This window comes from Saccostrea cucullata, unplaced genomic scaffold, assembly GCF_032062105.1.
Source record: "Saccostrea cucullata isolate Sc308-1 unplaced genomic scaffold, CSIRO_AGI_Scuc_v1 ctg1600, whole genome shotgun sequence".
Taxonomy (NCBI): Eukaryota; Metazoa; Mollusca; class Bivalvia; order Ostreida; family Ostreidae; genus Saccostrea; species Saccostrea cuccullata.
This window is the reverse complement of record NW_026936181.1, coordinates 24,808-44,795: the sequence shown is the minus strand read 5'-3', so window position 1 is coordinate 44,795 and position 19,988 is coordinate 24,808. Positions and strand designations below refer to the sequence as shown.

General features: G+C 36.6%; 1 protein-coding gene and 1 pseudogene across 1 annotated transcript in view; one reads left to right on the top strand and one right to left on the bottom strand.

Annotated features, from left to right (window-relative positions):
- Nucleotides 1-1,494: 1,494 nt before the first annotated feature.
- Nucleotides 1,495-4,291, top strand: LOC134244956 (P2X purinoceptor 7-like; annotated as a pseudogene).
- Nucleotides 4,292-8,676: 4,385 nt separating this feature from the next.
- LOC134244955 (uncharacterized) overlaps nucleotides 8,677-19,988 on the bottom strand; it is a 29,146-nt gene continuing 17,834 nt past the window's right edge. Inside the window, exons 4-8 of the mRNA XM_062727212.1 lie at nucleotides 12,878-13,005; nucleotides 12,202-12,432; nucleotides 11,711-11,830; nucleotides 10,776-10,953; nucleotides 8,677-8,873 (exon numbers count right to left, since the gene is read on the bottom strand). Of these exons, the coding sequence (XP_062583196.1) occupies nucleotides 8,699-8,873; nucleotides 10,776-10,953; nucleotides 11,711-11,830; nucleotides 12,202-12,432; nucleotides 12,878-13,005 (832 nt within the window). The 3' untranslated portion in view covers nucleotides 8,677-8,698. The remainder of the gene's footprint in view (nucleotides 8,874-10,775; nucleotides 10,954-11,710; nucleotides 11,831-12,201; nucleotides 12,433-12,877; nucleotides 13,006-19,988) is intronic.

The following is a 19,988-nucleotide window of genomic DNA, read 5'->3' as shown; positions in this document are numbered from 1 at the left end:
AACACTAGACCACCAATTTAAAGTCATGGAACACTTTCCTTCAGTGTGAACAAAACTGAACTTTTGGGGTTTAAGCAGACACAGTTATATTCGCGATTACAGAGGCAACTATCATCAACATAGTAAAGGAATAAAATCTTGTCAGTATAAGCAAAGCAATAGATACCAACTTTATACCACTTGGCAACCATTAAGTAGCTGCATGACACCTGTATGTTCTTACATGCGGTGGTAGCAGTGCAGATCAATCTACATGGTTAGCTCGAATACAAACGTTGTTGTTATTAGTGTAACTCGTTTTGATGAATTACATGTGGATTAGTTGTGGATGACGTACATTTTGAAGGGCAAGGATTTGAGATGAATACCATTTTATGGTGTTGTTAGATCTCTCGAACCATATCAAAGGCATAACCATTCTTTCATGCATTCACGGGTTGTGATACAGTGTCGGTCTTTATTTGGAAAGGTAAAAAGACAGCATGGCAGGTCATGAATATGTTTGAGAACGCCACAGAAATATTCCAATTCTAGAGCACCCCTTGTGACAATTTGTCAAACCTCTAATCAATGATCTGGAAGAATTTGTTGTCATCATGTACAATCACCAATGCGAATACCGTTAATGGCGCTTGCTTGATCCCCTCCCTAAAGACCTCCTCTTGTACTTGTGGAGCATATATGGAGAACTGGATTGCATGTTGGTCATTTATGGGGTCAGTCAAGTGGCTAACTTTACCTTCACCTTCCAGTTGGGTTGAGTAAAAAAAAAAACCCCGCAGATTTTGGGCCCCACACTGTACATTCTTGCCAGCAATTGCTGCATCATGCCAAGAACTACTAAAATGTGGGTGTAATATAACTTCAACTGCTTCAGGTCTTTGATTACCTTGTAACCTTGCATTACTTTATGCAGTTATACACGGTTCAGAAGATTTATTAAATTATGTCATTAAAACAGCTTTTGTTTGTATTTAAGCGTATGCGCAGTGTATGTATATTTCAAATGGAGCTCAAATTATATCATATACCAGGTTCCCTTTTATAATTTCAGAAAAAAGAAAAGTATAATATTACCAAGAAAGGGTAGACATATTAGGAAAAAATGATGAAAACAGACATTTTGAAATAATTTAATTTTGGTTGTAACGCGTCATTTGATTGGATAAAAAATGAATCTAAATTGTATAATCTGGTTTGCTTACGTCACAATGACTTACGTCAAAATCGTATCAATCCACTTGACGTTACTTTTAAAATATGAACAATTTGAAGGCGTTTTAAAGAGAGAAATTGTCTTGTTTTATATTCTTAATGATTGAAAATTAAATTATAAGGAATGAATTCAATAGCAACCCAAATATACTGCTATAACCTGGGTTGGGGCAGCTTACGCTTAATAAACCGCGATGCAAAATTTGATGCTTGTATCCGCAAGTGAAATATTTTCCCCACTATCTGCGCATAATTCGCTAATAACGAAGTTGTACGAAGATGGAGTCAGACGTGAGTATCTGTATTTTTCATTTATTTGAAACAGTTATTATAATACCATGTCATGAATGAATTAAAGTATAAAAAAAGTGTAATAAGCGAACAACAACATGAATATACAGTCACAATGCAATTGTTTCCATAACTACAGTTCCACCCATTGAAAAAAAACTGTATATTTATTGCGCACAAAAAATTGCGCTATTTTTCGATTTATTTCTCCATGTTTTTAAACTGTCATCTCAAAATATTAACTAACCGTGTGTTCCTAACATATTCTTTCACTGTTTCCACAACAAAACATTCCTTTTAATTGTTGGTAATAGCCCTCCTAGCCCTGAAATTGAGATCATCGAAATTTCGGCTACTCCCATTTTGGTTTGCAAGATAATTCAGCCCATTGCAACGCATTTCGTGCATTCGTCAACTACGAAAGTACTTCATAGATGACTAAAGAATTTTATATATTTTTTCGCGATTGAGGTAAGAACTTGGAAGAATTAATCGAGAACTAGGCGTAAATTTTTGTGCACAATGCAGTTTTCACAATGGATGGCACAGAAGCTCTCCGGTCTGTCAATATATATTTTTTCGAAGAGCTACCGTTCTGCAGCTTGTGCCCATAAATTTTCAGAAACTGTGGCTGAAAAGCGTTCTTAACGACTTGAGGCCCCTTAGGGGGGATTATTGTTTCACAGTTAAAACGACTAGTAAGTTCAAATAAAAGTCAAATTAACCTTCAGGGATAAAATCTTACAAATAAATTATGAATTTTAAATTACCTTTGTGCTGTTTTTTTTTTTTTGCAGAATTCACATAGATCTAGAAGTGATTATTCACCTGGTAATCGGTTTGATGTCAGTGAGGATAACGTACCAAACTACAGAAGAGGGAGAGGCCGTGGAACAGTATAACGGGTTTTGAATGTAATTATTAGGCCTATTATTATTTTATCAAAAAACATTTTTGAGGACATATTATTTATTTCAAAGTTTTTCTAGACCCCCCCCCCCCCAATTTAGTTGTTATTACCTTGTACAAGTCAAATGCTTTTAATGTGGGATTTCATTTTCATAAAACTGTAGTCCCCTGCAGCTTGTGGATTAGGCCGTGATGGTGCCAAGAGAGGATGGGGAAGAGGCGGCCAAGGACCAAATCGTCTGGAATTAGCTGTCCAGGCATGACAGGAAAGACAAGCTCGTGTGGAGGTAGAAAGAACATGTGCAATACCAATCTAATGAACTGTATGTATTACTTTCTGGCAAAAGTTTTATAAACTCTATATATTTCAGACTTGCAATGCATCATTAGACGCCGACAGCCTCAGAGCTGCTCTGAGATTAGTGTGGTCTAAGCAACCATCTTTCATCTTGCAAATCATTCACACAGATCAAGGTGAAAATCCAGAGCATCCACAACACCCAAGTAGTACAGTCCTAAGCCGGTGCATTTGCACCTACAGTACCTGTATTGTAGGGAAATGTCCTTAGAAAACGTTTGCTGCAATAAATCGAGACATAGTTGTCACTCCATAGTACATGAAAGTATGATTTCTTATAAACTGCATTAAGCTGTAAAACCCTGTAGAATTTATAAAGCCAACAATAAAAATTGTTTGTTTGATGTACTCCAACCGACTCGTCAAAGTCGCTCCAACGCAATTTTTCAGCACTTTTAGTTTTGAATTTTTTAAAGTTTCCATAGTACTTCTCTAGGATGCTTTAAATTGAATTTTTTTAGCAATAAATTATACTAAGTAAATCAATATTAGCTATCCAGAATGTACATCAATAAATTTCAGAATCTGATTTATATGACGGGTATCATTTTGCCTAATTCTTTAAAGGAAAAAAAAAAAACTTCCTAACCTACCTACCCGCCCTAAAAAATGTGGGTCGGAGTACTTCAAACAAAATATTTTTAATGATGGTCTAAAATTTTGCCTTACAGTAAACCCAATGACATTTTCTTTTTAGGATTTTCAGACAGTTGTTCTTGATGAGCTCTTGCTGCAGATCAGTAGCGTTGTGGTTTTATGTATTTGTCTTTGACCATAACGCTACAAATCCCGTAATGCAAAAAACGTGCAATTTACGGCGTAATATTTTTTGCGCACTTTTGGGGATAATTTCTCCACTTTTTAGCATTGGTCAATAAACTACCTTATAATTCCTAATTCTAAGAACATTATCAAACTAATCTGCACATTTTATCCATTTCCCAACCCCTAATAGTCGTCTCTACAAGTGATAAACCTGCCTGATAAAAATTATTTGTTAGATTGCTGTAAATTCACTTTAAGCGAGTTTATTGCATGTAGAGACAACTAAATATGGTTGGGAGGTGGAGAATATATACATATTGGCTACAGAATGTATCTAGAATTAGGGATTGAAAGGTAGTTGATTGACCAATGCTGGAAAGTGGAGAAATTATCACCAAAAGTGCGCAAAAAATTTTGCGCCGTAAATTGCACGTGTTTTGCACTGGATCTGTAGCGTTATGGTCAAAGACGAATATATAAAGCCATAACACTACAGATCTGCAGTTAGATGAGCTCGTGCTGGAGGTAGCCATGCGGTACCACAATGATGTGCTAGCTGAGCCTCTGGATGAGAACTTCAATAGATCTCGCAGACACACAGCCTATCGCCAATATATAATGTGGATACATGGGATACTCGGAGCAGGCAATCGTAAAGTAATATCAAGTTGTTGCTTGTGGAAAATTCGGGATTAATATCCCGAGCCATCAGGACAATATGTTGGTTTCTTAGAAGGGGTGCTTGGATACTGATTATGTCAAATTAAAACAAAACGCATTAAATCATTAACAACATAACTTTTACTTTTCATTTCATGAAATATGAATTTGAGATCAGAAAATCTTGACTTTTTTCCAGCAACTAGTTCAGCTGTAGGTGGTGGGGGGACTGGTGCTAGCACAGAGGATATTCTTCTTGGATCCTCAGCACTGAGAACCAGTGACTGGTTCATTCCTACTCCACCCAGTCGTCTGTTCTCCAAACAGGTTCTCATCAAGGCTCTGAAGTAAGGGTACTGGCTGGTTCATTCCTACTCTACCCAGTCGTCTGTTCTCAAAACAGGTTCTCATCAAGGTCCCAGAGTAAGGGTACACTTTCTCTGAGTTAACTCTATAGACAGACCATCTGCCACTACAGACCATCTCCCACACTTCTTGCTGTAATATTGTTGGTGTCTGAAAAAAGGGATAAATACCAGTATTGCTTATAGGAAATATATTTATAGTAAAACTAAAATGTGTAAACTTAATGGATAGAAAAATTAGAAGCATGAACCTGAATTTTATCAATATTTGAATACTAATACCTTTGAGAGCCATCCTTCTTAAAATTTCTCTACCACAGTTAGAGTTGTGGTCTAACGCTGCAATTAAGATTCTCGCCTTGTATACTGGTGTCGAATATGAATGTTATTTTGAGGAGTATTTCAAAATCAAATTTTGAAAATTTTCTAATGCAGCTGTACTTCTGCAAAAAAGAGATAAGTTTGTAAGCAGTGATAATTATGTCCGAAATAAAAGTTAATTTGTCTTGAATTTTTTATTCACAGGTTGGTAAAAAAAATAGACAGGCAAAGTTTCATGCACCTGCAATTCAAGTAATATGAAATTTTCTTTAGCAGTCTCTTGTCTCGAACAATTAGTGTCCCTCAGAGCAACATGAGCTGATGACCCTACCTCTAACCAACCTCCCTCTCGCTCCTCTGTCAGAGGTCCGTGCAGACAATAATTCTGTGCACCTACTCTGTATGGAAGAATCCATTCATGTTCATTTACTACGTGCTGAATCACACCCAACCACATGCTCTGTAAAAATTTAAAGCATAGCAGAAGTAAAAACAGAGGTGGTCATTTCTAATGTAGTGAATAATTAGTGGTTTTGTTGTTTGTTTTTTTATTGGATTGACTTACAATGAATTCCGTCTCAGATAGGTTTTGCAGTAGACGAGCAATACCAAAAATGGTTCACTACTTCACAAATCCATGCCAAAAGAGGTTTCTTTGATTTCTCTTGCCCAGCCTTTATGCAAAATAAAAGTACACATCTTTATTACAAATTTAGTTATTAAAAAAGTTTTGAATATATTCATATTTCTTTAGAGAAATTCCTGCATTTTAATTACTAGATGTAATTAAATACCGGTACATGTATTATGTAAAAAAAATTCTACCCATGTCAAGTAAACAGCAGACGAGACTGTGCGTATGGTGACATTCACATCTTCAGAACATCCTTTCACTTTACATTTGGAATTGACTTTTTTTGTAGCTAGCTCCAGCAAATGCTTTGAACAAGAAGGGAATCCATCTCATCATTGGATCTAAGTCTCTTTATACCAAGACCAAGTTCTATATCTTTTTCCTGTTGGCAATATTGATCTTTTCCCTCCTTTTCCTCATCTGACTCACTTGATAAAACATCATGATCTAATCTGTGAAGATATATCAATACAAGAGGCCCATGGACCACATTGCTCACCTGAGTAGCTTTGACCATTCTGTTCTTTACCAAATTTCCCCCTTGTAATAAATATTGTGATCCCACCCTACCACATGGGTCATAATTTGGACAATTTAAAATTTACACTACACGATGCTTCCACAAAATTTTCAGCGTTTCTGGCCAAATAGTTCCTGCTACAAAGAAATTAAAAGTTTTTTCGTGTAGGGTTAATTCACCATGCATCGGTCACATACCATATTTCTATGAAAAACTTCCCTATTGTGGCCCCTCCCAACTCTCGTCGGGTCATGATTTGAACAATTTAGAATCTACACCATCCCAGGATGCTTCCACAAAAGTTTCAGCTATTCTGGACCAGTAGTTCTTGAGAAGAAGAATTTTATCTTTTCTTGATTATCTCCCCTTGTGAAGGGACTTGGTCCTTCATTCTTACAATTTAAACTTCCCTTAAGCTTTATCCAAGAATGCTTTGTACTAAGTTTGGTTAAAATTGGCCCAGTAGTTCTTGAGAAGAAGTCGAAAATGTGAAAAGTTTACAGAAAGACGAACGACTTAAAAAAAATGATCAGAAAAGCTCACTTGAGCTTTCGACTCAGGTGAACTAAACAAGAGGCCCATGGGCCACATCGCTCACCTGAGAAACTTTGACCATTCTGTTCTGTACCAGATTTCCCCCTTGTAATACATAAAGCATCCCCACCCTACCCCACTGATCATAATTTAGACATTTTGAAATCTAAACTATGATCCTTCATGATCCCCATGATCCTTCCATGTGCACATAATTAAGTTTTTTGAAGTCTTGAAATTTCAGCTTTTCTGGCCCAGTGGTTCTTGAGAAGAAGGTTTTCAAAGATTTTTCCTATATATTTCTATGTAAAACTTTGATCCCCATTGTGTCCCCGCCCTTCCCCCGGGGGTCATGATTTGAACGATTTAGAATCTACACTATACCAGGATGCTTCCACACATAAGTTTCAGCTTTTCTGGCCCAGTGGTTCTTGAGAAGAAGATTTTAAATGACCACATCCTATTTGTGTCTTTTCTTGATTATCTCCCCTTGTGAGGAAACTTTGCCATTCATTTTAACAATTTAAATTCCCCTTCACCTAAGGATGCTTTGTACCAAGTTTGTTCAAAATTGGCCCAATTGGTTCTTGAGAAGAGGTCGAAAATGTGAAAAGTTTACAGACGGACAGACGGACGGACGACGGACAAAATGTGATCAGAAAAGCTCACTTGAGCCTTCGGCTCATGTGAGCTAAAAACTATTCACATAAAAAATTATAAAAATCATAATAAAACAAGATGTGTTTGTGAACCACTATGCACCCATCAACAACAAAGTTCGTAAAGGCTATTTTTAGCATAATGGTCAAAGTCAAGATCACAAGGTCATTGACCTTGGTATCAATTGAAAGAACTTAATCAGTTGATTATGCATACAAAATATGAAGTCTCTATCTCTCATGGTTCAAAAGCTATGGCATTTAAAATTAACCAACAAACAGACAGACAGGACAAAGACAATAAACGACCCGGGCGCATAAAAATAATAGCATCGATACATATTTATACCATTATTTTTGTGGTCTGAATATTTAAAATCACATAAACACCAATGTCAAGAAAACTATTTACCCAAGGGATACATGAAAGCTTTGCTCATATTCCTCATCCTCATTCTTACTCCCGTCATCATTAGTTATTTCTGATGAATTAAATGTAAGATTAAAAAAAGGATTTCTCTTTAAAAAGGGGTACCCAACAATTATCAAGGAAACTAAATTGCTCTCTTTTTATGTACCTGGATTGCTAGATCTGGACATATATTGTTAATTACATGCATGCATTCATATTACTTACTCAAAAAGTTTGAATATAGATACTGAGCTGCACCATGCAGCTCAGTCTTCAACCCTAGATGCTCTACCATCATCCCTGAATTAAATAGCAAATCAGTTTATAAAAACATATAATGCTTCATCTATTAATAGTTTTTTTAAATCCCAAATATATGTGAGCATTACATTTTCTAAGTGTCTTCTGCTGCTATGTCAGATATCTCAGACCAAGGCTCTGTTATATGTATCACTTGGTCTAGCTCTCACTGCACTGACTGGAGAACTTGTTTTATGATGGCCCTGGTGTTGATGTTTCAGGTGGAATGAAGTGCTTAGTGGGGACTAATTGAATAGACTGCAAACGTTTTTCCATTTGTTTCTTCATAACTGCAAAAAAACAAAAATCAACTTGATTTTTTTTCCAGCAGACCCCCCATTTCCGTCATTATTACATGTATACAAAAGACAATTCATACGCTACACTTGATTTTAAACTCTAGATTTCAGACAGTTTAAATACTGGATCCTGTGCAAAGTAATTCCCCACACTGTACAACAGACAACATACCAGTAATCACAAAAGTCAATGCTAATTAATTTCTCAACAAAAAATATTTTTGAATCTGAACCTCTAGTGAAATAAGCAAGTCTGCCTTTATTTTACTGTTGTACTAGTACGTGTACCAATATAACTAACTCGTACTTCATCCAAAATCCCTACTTAGCATACAATATTATAACAATTGACTTATGAATTTAAAAAAATACATACTTGACATAAGTATGTTTGACTTGTGGCCCTAGTATGACTGTGGACTGTAGGGGAGGAGTGCCGTCCCCAAAATCCCAGACTTACCTCAGATTAGAGCCCGAGTAACTGGGCGCGGCGAATTCTAGCGACGTGTTGACCAGTGAATCCTTCAGACAGCGTACCTCTTGGTTCTTCACTTTAGACAGGACGGTGCTTTCTACAGGCGCTGACTCCGACTGACTGATGTTGTTGTAAGCTTTTACTGTAGCAATAAACCTGGAAATTAAAATATGTTTAACATTATTTTTAGGTATTTAGGAGAACATTTCCATTGTTGATATATTGAGATAAGACAGCATGATTGATAAACTACTGAACATGAGAGGAGTTTCAATGGTTGAACATTGTAAAAAAACAGAGAGTATAAATAGGAAAGAGAGAATCTGATTGGTTGATGACTGTGAGGAGATTGATTGATTGTATACTGTTTAACGTCCCTCTGTAATATATTTCACTGATATGGAGACGTGACCTTGCCGGTGAAGGGTTGCAAATTTAGGCCTATACTCGGCACTTTCGGATCTTTATCGTGCCACACCTGCTGTAACACGGGCCTCAGTTTATACTGTCTCATCCGAAGGACCGCCCCATTTAATCGCCTTTTACGACAAGCAAGGGGATACTGAGGACCTATTCTAACCCGGATCCCCACAGGGCTACTGTGAGGAGAGAATTTGAGAATTTGATTGGTTGATGACTTAAAGGAGTGAATCTGATTGGTTAATCACTATTTGGAAAATGTCTGTTTGGTTTATTTCTATGAGAAGAATGTCTGATTGGTTAATCACTATTAGGAATCTGATTGGTTAATTCTGTGAGGAGAGAGTCCGATTGGCTGATAACTGTGAGGAAAGAGTTTGATTTGTTAATCACTGTGAGGAAAGCATCTGATTGGTTTAATATTTCTTAGGAGAGAGTCTGATTGATTATGCCCTTTGGGAAGAATTGGATTGGTTGCTTTCTATCCTTTCATTACCTTCCATTTCTCCTGTATCTGTAGTCTATCTCCGGTTCTGTTGTCTGAACTCCTTTCTATCCTTACACTTACCTTCCGTTTCTCCTGTATCTGTAGTCTATCTCCAGTTCTGTTGTCTGGACTCCTTTCTATCCCTACACTTACCTTCCATTTCTCCTGTATCTGTAGTCTATCTCCAGTTCTGTTGTCTGGACTCCTTTCTATCCCTACACTTACCTTCTGTTTCTCCTGTATCTGTAGTCTATCTCTGGTTGATAACAGTGAGGAGATCACCTGATTGGTTGATGACTGTGAGGAGATCGTCTGATTGGTTGCTTTCTATCCCTACACTTACCTTCCGTTTCTCCGGTATCTGTAGTCTATCTCCGGTTGATAACAGTGAGGAGATCATCTGATTGGTTGCTTTCTATCCTGACACTTACCTTCCATTTCTCCTGTATCTGTAGTCTATCTCTGGTTCTGTTGTCTGGACTCCTTTCTATCCTTACACTTACCTTCCATTTCTCCTGTATCTGTAGTCTATCTCTGGTTCTGTTGTCTGGACTCCTTTCTATCCCTACACTTACCTTCCATTTCTCCTGTATCTGTAGTCTATCTCTGGTTCTGTTGTCTGGACTCCTTTCTATCCCTACACTTACCTTCCATTTCTCCTGTATCTGTAGTCTATCTCTTGTTCTGTTGTCTGGACTCCTTTCTATCCCTACACTTACCTTCCATTTCTCCTGTATCTGTAGTCTATCTCTGGTTCTGTTGTCTGGACTCCTTTCTATCCCTACACTTACCTTCCATTTCTCCTGTATCTGTAGTCTATCTCCGGTTGTGATGTCTGGACTCCTTTCTTTCCCTACACTTACCTTCCGTTTCTCCTGTATCTGTAGTCTATCTCTGGTTCTGTTGTCTGGACTCCTTTCTATCCTTACACTTACCTTCCATTTCTTCTGTATCTGTAGTCTATCTCCGGTTGTGATGTCTGGACTCCTTTCTTTCCCTACACTTACCTTCTGTTTCTCCTGTATCCGTAGTCTATCTCTGGTTCTGTTGTCTGGACTCCTTTCTATCCCTACACTTACCTTCTGTTTCTCCTGTATCTGTAGTCTATTTTCGGTTCTGTTGTCTGGACTCCTTTTTTTCCCTACACTTACCTTTCATTTCTCCTGTATCTGTAGTCTATCTCTGGTTCTGTTGTCTGGACTCCTTTCTGGTTGTCCCCCAGGTTCCAGTGATGGTACGTCCCCAGACCCGGTTCTGGTAACGTCTCAGCTCTCAGCTCAATCACCTGGTTTGTCTCAGTGATGTTGGTGTTCGTTATCAACCTCACCCCTTAAAAATAACAGGAAGAAATAAAAATATTAAATTTTGAGGTCAAGAGAAACCTTCTATACATTGAACTGTACACTATCCCTTTCCAAGACATCTCTGTCAATAAGGGTGGTTGGGGGTTGGGGTGGGGGTGATGGTTCATTTAAAATTATTGAACACAAACAATGTAGAAGACAACTTGTTCTGTGGGTGGGGGATCACATTACTGACCTCTATCCCTGTAAGAGGCTCTTGACTTTTGACCACCATTTGTTCTTTGGAAGGGGGACCTCCTTTCTATAGAACACTGACCTTGTATAAGACTCTGGACTCTGTAGGAGAGGGAGGTTGGGTTGGGGGTCATCTTGTTCACACTGGACACTAACCTTGTATCAGACTCTGGACGACCACCACAGCGTGTTCTGTCTGGGAGGATACTGACCTTGTATAAGACTCTGGACGACCACCACAGTGTGTTCTGTTTGGGAGGATACTGACCTTGTATTAGACTCTGGACGACCACCACAGCGTGTTCTGTCTGTGAGGATACTGACCTTGTATAAGACTCTGGACGACCACCACAGTGTGTTCTGTTTGGGAGGATACTGACCTTGTATAAGACTCTGGACGACCACCACGGTGTGTTCTGTCTGTGAGGATACTGACCTTGTATTAGACTCTGGACGACCACCACAGCGTGTTCTGTTTGGGAGGATACTGACCTTGTATAAGACTCTGGACGACCACCACAGCGTGTTCTGTTTGGGAGGATACTGACCTTGTATAAGACTCTGGACGACCACCACAGCGTGTTCTGTTTGGGAGGACACCTTATTTCTGGCGATCACCGTCACACTGAACACTCCCCGCGTCTGGTACGTGTGTCTCATCACCGAGCCTGAACACAGAAAAGATACTTAAACAGGTCAGAAGCTCTCACACTGAACCTGAACAGATACAAAACAGGTCAGGGGCCTGGAAAGCTTACCTGAGCTACAAGCAGATTTAAAACTTCTTTTCAGGCATAAAATACAATAAATTTGCTAATCTGAAGTAAACATGTCATTATGGAACCAGTTTTCACAATTTCTAAATAATACAAGCAGGTTTGTTTTTTATTTATGAGTCATATGAGATAGAAATAAGTGAAGCGAGTAATTTCAGAATTAATTACCTGAGTTACCATTAATTACCTGAGTTACCATTAATTACCAGAATCATCATTAATTACCTATGTTACAGTTAGTTACCTGTGTTATTGTTCATTACCTGAGTTATTGAGTATATCAGTCTGGTCTCCGAGCTTCCAGTCAAATGTTACATTGGTACCATGAGAGAAAGTAGCACGCATAACAGTGACATCACCAAGTTTTGTGTAGTAAACGGATTTATCCAGCTTTAATCCAAACGGTGAGGCCTGTACATAGAACAGCCCGTCAAGTGTTGCTGTTCTGTTGCCAAGGGGATTTATTGCTGTTACCGTAATGTTAAACACTCCCTCTGAAATATGAAAACAAAGCTGCTCTAAACAGAAACCAGTTTCAAATTTAAGATGCTGAGATTTGGATCAATGTGTGGTTATATGAATGGTCTGACTATGTAGCTTACCCTGTGTGTATCTGTAATACTAGGTTTTATATGTCTATATGAACGGTCCACCTACCTTGTGTATATCTGTAATACATGTACTACGTTTTATATGTCTACCAGTATACCGTAAATCCGGAAATTTTTACGTCGATTTTATTTTGCGAATCCGGGTCAAAATGCTGTTGATTAATTTTACGTTTCAAAATTTTGCGAATGACCGCTGCTTTGTTTACATTTTCTTATTGTTGAATTATTTTTTAGAAAAATATTTTTGCAAATGCAATGAACTCGCAAATCTGCTAAAAATTATCTACAGCAAAAATTTCAATATTTACGGTATGAATGGTCCACCTACCTTGTGTATATCTGTGAGACGTGCTGCCTTTGACGTAATTAAGGAACATCTCCTCTCTCCCCTGTACCACTGTAGTCGTGCCATCACCAAAGTCAAACTGGAACTCGATGTGGGAACCCTTCTCACAGCTAAAAATAGATATAAGGAACCCCTTCTTACAATTAAATTAACATGTAGAATCCTTTCGTATAGCTGCATTAAAAAGGTAGTAAAATATATTTGACAGCTCATCAGAAAGAGCTGAAGTAAAATACAGAAATAAAGAATTTAGTGGCACTTTAGAATCAGGAAATGTTTTTATCACTTGACATAACATAACAACCAACTCCCAGGGTTTAGTGCTTTAAGGTGCCTGTACAGAACTGACTTTTGAAGTGATTGCGCAAAATTTAAGTGTCCTTAAACTAATATACTTACTAGAAAAGTTTAGGTCTCTTCCAATAATTTAAGATTTTTCTTACAAAAATTCATGGTTTTTCCCCTTGTAACACACATTACACCAATTGTGAAGCATCGCAACAATTATTTGACTGAAAACTGACAAATGAAATCTTTATAATTCCACATCTTTAGATGGTGTTTTTTGTTTACTTTGGCAACACATTCTGTCAAACAAGAAGAATTTTTTTCCCCAGCTTACTTTTTGATGTGGCCTCTGTACAATTTACTTCACAAACCCCACTGTCCGTTTTTGTCCTTTTTTTTTCTGGACGTGTCACATTTCAACAAACAAGCTGTTCACTCATGCCTCTAAATGGCCTAAACGAACAGAATTTCATTTTTTTTCCTTGATCAAAAATGTAGTGTACTGTTTATGGCTTGAAAAAAGCCTTTTTTATATTCACCATTTACGTTTGATAAAAATTATCGCTACAATATTAATGATCATTTTCATCACACTGCTTACTACACTTTAATTGACTCGGCACTGTTCAATATTCATAGTTATATAATCTGATAAAATTTTTATGGCTGTTAATTAAAGAACCTCAGTGAAATTACAAAACACTTATCAACTGAATTAATAGGTTTTATATTTCAGGATGACCAAGGTAAACGATATACAAGATATTTCTATTGGGAAGATGTGAGAAATCAGAGAAATTCCTTACGTTTTTATATGCCAAATATTTTTATTACTAGTTTCTGAATCCTCTTTCACATGTTTTATATTTTTTTTTAATTTCTATTATGAGATAAAACTATATAACTAGAAAAAAATCATCCTTAATTTTTCATATGGTCAATTGCACTAAACTGAAAAATATCATGATGTACTAATGCCACATATCAAATAGCAATATCAGCACTCTACAAACTACCGTACATCAAAGTTATCCTCTATCAGGCATTCTCACAGGGTCTTACCATTAATGGGCATCATTTAAAAATATCTCCCTCTACTCTTATCCTGTCACACAATGTTTCACAATTTACTTCCCATAAAAATTATATCAGTTTATATGTCTCATTATGAAACTCGTCAAATTCCATGAAAAGAACAAGGACACTTTACTGAGCTATTAAAGAGCCACTGCCTCCATGTTTCTTTTTGTGAGAAATGTCCCTTCACAGAACTGAAGAACATACCTTACTCATACCACAAAAATCACAATTCTCTTCTTTTTTTCACAGAAAGCATAAACAGCCTTAGTTTTGTTTACATCACTTAAAAAACAAGAGGCCCACGGGCCTTATAGGTCACCTGAGTATCATGTAACAACTTTCCAGCGATTGTATTTGGCTTGTGTTTTAATCCAAAAGCCATGAAATTCACAAATTTTGAAGAAGGCACCATTGCTTATCAAAGGGCAGATTTCAAAGCATTAATTTATTTTTAGTCAAAGTACCCCCTGGTACCCCTGACCCAGCGTCTCTGAAAGTATCTATTTTGAAAGAGGCCCCTTTCTTCATTATAAGGCCAGCATTTTTTTTGTTTAGGTTTAGTTATGAGCATGAGAATAAAAAAGTCCCAAAGGAGAAGGAAATCAATATTTTTTTTGATAAATCAATTATTAACATTTGTACATTCTTTTTTTATGCTATTATAATAGGCTCCTTACCAATGGACACATAATGCTTACAAATAGGAAAGTAAAACATTTAATTGCCTTTTCATCATCTGCCAGTTTGGGCCAGTTATATAAATTTTGTGATGTTGGTCAAAATATATTTTTTAAAAATCAATTCTTTAAAAGTCTTTCAATATATCTTCATTTTTTTAATATGTGTTAGGTGAATGTGTAGACATTGTTCTAAAATTAAATCCTATCATAAAACAGACAGGGGGTATTGCGGGTGTAGGGTGAACATTTTTTCAATCAAGTGTAAAATAATTTTTCTGGCTGATACAAATAATACTACATGCCTGTATATATTTGTATATTCTTGCCTTAACAATTTCTTCCTCAAATGGACTGAACTGCTCCCATAGTTTTATTCATTACATCTGATGCATAAGCAACCCTTTTCTGAAGAATGATGCTTAGACTGTAAGCTATAACAGAGACCTAAACAATGTTGCTGCCCGCTGGCAATATGCAAAAGCTACCACGGGCAGTTTAAAACCTGGGGGAGGAAAATAATTTACAGACAGATACTTTTGAAACGAATACATAATTATCTCACCAGCATGTCATTGTGCAACAAAGTCGTCAGCATTTTATTTGTCCTTTGAACAGGTGAAACTTTTTGAATGGCACTCGTATCGATGAATTTTACACTAAACCAAGCTATCTTTCAGATCTCGCTTTATTTACTCGCCGTTTCATCTTAAAACCGGAAGTACGAGTTCGTAAATGTGAAATCTCGATCCCGACTCAAATTTGACATCGGAAAGAAAAAAAATTGTTTTATTTTTTTCTGAACATTCAAAACCTTGAGCGGAGGGTTTGTAAAACTGAAAATAAAATAAATCCTGGCCTTAAATATGTAATTAGTTCATTAGCATATTTACCAGGATGTTCAAAGAATTCATGCATTTCAATGTATAATCATTAGAGCCCCACCCTAAAACAAGAACCCCTGACCCTGGGGCCATAAAATTCACAATTTTGGTAGAGGCACTCTTGCTCATCATAACTATGTACTTAGTTAGTTTATTTAATACCCAGGAGCAGAGAAGAAGATTTTCAAAGAATTCATGTATTTTCACTATATAATCAACAAAGCCCTGCATTAACACCAGAACCCCTGACCCTGGGGCCATATTCACAATTTTGGTAGAGGCACTCTTGCTCATCATACCTATGCACTTAGTTGGTTTTTTTAATACCCAGGAGCAGAGAAGAAGATTTTCAAAGAAATAATGCATTTTCACTACCTACTTATTTAGCCCCGCCCTAGCACTAGAACCCCTGACCCCAGGGCCATGAATTTTACAATTTTGGTAGAGGACTCATTGCTGATTACAATCATGCAAACAGTTTGACTGCTTGATGTCCAGGAGTAAAGAAGAAGATTTTTAAAGATTGCATTAATTTTAGTGGTTTTGGCCCCACCCCTCAGGCCCCAGGGGGGCAGGGATCATGAAATTCACAATTTTTGTTCCCCTTCACCTATAGATACTTTGTGCCAAATTTGGTTGAAATTGGTTCAGTGGTTGCAGAGAAGAAGCTGAAAATGTTCAAATGTTAACGCACGACACACGACGCACGACGGACGACGGACGACGACGGACAAAAACAGATAGCAATAGGTCACCTGAGTTTACTCAGGTGACCTAAAAATGAGTCACATCCAAGAATACACTGTTATAATATGGCCACTCATCACTGAAAGAAAAGATTCCCATTAAAGTGACGACCAGTTCGACACATCATTTATAGGGCTGTTATAGGGGAACAGTTGAAATGTAATAAAATACAGCATCTCTGATCTGTACTTCTTCTGACACTATTTTACACACACCCTGTAGCTTCTGACACTATTTCATACACCCCTGTACCTTCTCTGTGACCTTGTGTTACATGTCTATGTGCCTGCAGTCCAATTAATTAATTAATTAATTACAAGAGACCCCCTGGTGAAATGTTATTTCTGACAAGACCTGCTCGCTCTTCTTTTAATGACTTCAGGTAAACACATTCTTCTTAGAAGTCTGCTGTCTTCATTTTTAATCCTCGTTTTATCTAGGTTTTTAATTAATGCGAAAATTAAAAAGTTAAGATGTAACTTTTATCTCTCAGATGAGCTAAGAGCCACCTGGGATCTGTACATGTCAGGAAAAACAATTATGTATCATCCTGGTTTTTTAATGAATGCAGTTCACCTAACGATGTGAAACAATATGTTACAATATTTAAAACAAGAGGCCCATGGGCCTTATAAGTCACCTGAGCATCATGCAACAACTTTCAAATGATTGAATTTGGTAAATGTTTTAAGCTAGACATAATGACATTCACAACTTTGAAAGAGGCACCATTGCTGATCTGCTCATAACTATACACTTAGTAATTGCTTAGTTTGGTTACTTAATACCCATAGGCAGGGTAATGGAACAACTGCATTTCAACTTATCAGTATTATTCAGCAATAATCAGTAGTGCCCCTACCACACTTGAACCCCCAGCCCTAGGTCAAGGCATTGCACAGTTTTTGAAAAGGCACACTTGCTCATCAAAAATGTTTTATTAACCCTGGTAATGCTGAACCCGGAATATTCCGGGTTTCGAATGCACGTGCTGTGAGCTGAACCCGGAATATTCCGGGTTACGACATATTGTTTATTAGCTTATTTTTATATCGTATTTTTAGACATCCAATGGAAATAAAGTTTAATAAAAACCTTTTCCTTATTTGGTAATACATTTGAGGTTAAAACGAGCTTAGTGACGTAGCTCAAATCAGATTGGTTGTTATTTAAAACAAGTAGAGAGTTGCAAGTTTATTTATGGGTGGCCCAAAATGGCGGCGTTCTTACCACAACATGAAAACTTCTTCAACGAATTATTTAACGACGATGAAAGTGACGAAGAGTTTGAGGGATTTGAGTCTGATGATCTGGCCGACAGTTCCGATGAAGAAGTCAACGAAAATCAGAATAATTTAATAATAATAATAATAATAATAATGCTTTATTTAAAGAAGGTAACCCGATTAGTACAAAGTACTATTCTTCCCCGGGGCCTTCTACAATTCAAACGATATACATAAAATTGTACATTCAAACATATATACACAGTACATGAACAATGATAAGCTCATTTTATATCTTCATATAATCATAATCGGATGTAATGTACAAATTAAACTAATGGAGATATAGGACAATAAATAAGTCAATATACAAAGTTTAAAGACGTAGTAATAACAATAACAAGGACATCTATAATAATGAAAATTACAGACGTTGGCTGATTATAACTTTTTCCAAATTCGTTCTAAAGACAGGCAAAGATGGTGATAATTTAACATGTAATGGTAGATTATTCCATAAATGTACACCTGAATATTGAAAAGAGTTTGTAAATAGGATTGTTCGATGCTTTGGTAATCGAAGATTATAATTCAATTCTGAACGCAATGAGTAGGAATCGGAACTGTGAAAAATAAAAAGATCCTGGATATATTCTGGGCTAATACCACAAAAAGTTTTATACAATAAAATACATTTATAAAGCGTAACTAACTCAAAAACATTTAACCATCCTAGTTTTTCAAACAAAGGCTTAGATGGATGGTCAGGTGCTGCATCAAGAATAATTCTAGCAGCACGTTTTTGAAGTTTATGGATTCTCTCGATGTTAGATTTGGACGTATTACCCCAGACTGTAAGACAATAGTTTATTGAAGGCAAAATGTATGCATTATAGAAGAGTTTTCTTGTACTTAATGAAAGAAATTTCTTAATTTTACGGAGCGTAAATAACTTGTATCTTAATGATTTACAAACTGTATCAACATGACAATTATACTGAAGAGATTGATCTATTTGAATACCTAGGAGTTTTTCAACTTCAACGTTTTCCAAGTTTTTGCCAGAAATTTTTGCATAAAGTACTGGGTTATTTAATCGTGATCTCTTTTGTTGGGTACACATAAGCATACATTTTGATTTGTCTGTGTTCAGTATCATCTGATTCTGTATACACCAGTTTTCAATTTCACATAAATCAGAATTCAAATGTGTTTCAATAGTATGTACATTGCTGTTAGGTAAATGCAGAGTTGCATCGTCTGCAAACATATCAATATTAGAGTAATTTACACATAAAGGAAGATCATTTATATACAATAAAAATAGAAGTGGACCTAAAATGGACCCCTGTGGTACCCCTGCTGTGATAGGTAAGATATCGGAAGAACATGTGCCAATTTTAACAGTTTGGGTCCTTTCGTTTAAATAAGACTGAAACCACTTAACTGCAAGTGAATCAAAATTATAATGGCGTAATTTTTCTATTAAGATATCATGACTGACTAAATCAAACGCCTTACTAAAATCTAGAAAAGCTATGCCAATTAAATTCCCTTGATCCATTGCATGCAACCAGTTATCAGTGAATTTGGTTAGTGCTGTTTGGCAAGAGTGGAATTCCCTAAAACCAGACTGTGAGCTCATAATGAGGTCAAAGGCTCTTGTAAATTCACGTACTTGATTTGCAATATGCTTTTCAAAAATTTTTGACAAAGTTGGTAAAATAGATATTGGGCGGTAGTTACTGGGATCACTTTTATCGCCCTTCTTATAAATGGGGGTGACTTTAGCATGTTTCAGTTGGGAAGGGAAGATGCCATTACTAATGCTAGTATTAATGAGATGAGTTATGGGTTTAAAAATTACATTTGCAGAAAGTTTTAAGAGACGGGGACCAATGAAATCTACACCTGCTGATTTATTAATGTCAAGTGAGCGTAGCATAGTTAATACATCGTCCTGACTTATAGGAAGTAGGCTAAACACATTTTCATCATTGAGTTTGGACTTCGTGAATTCTTTTAACTTTTGAGAATTAAAGCTATGGTTTTGTTTTTTTGTTAATAGATTGTCAGAAATTCTTGTGAAGTGCTCATTAAAAACATTTACGATTTGTTGTAAATCATCAATTTCTGATCCATTCTCTTTAATAAGAGTGGGGGAAATATTTTTTGACTTAGAAGCTAAATG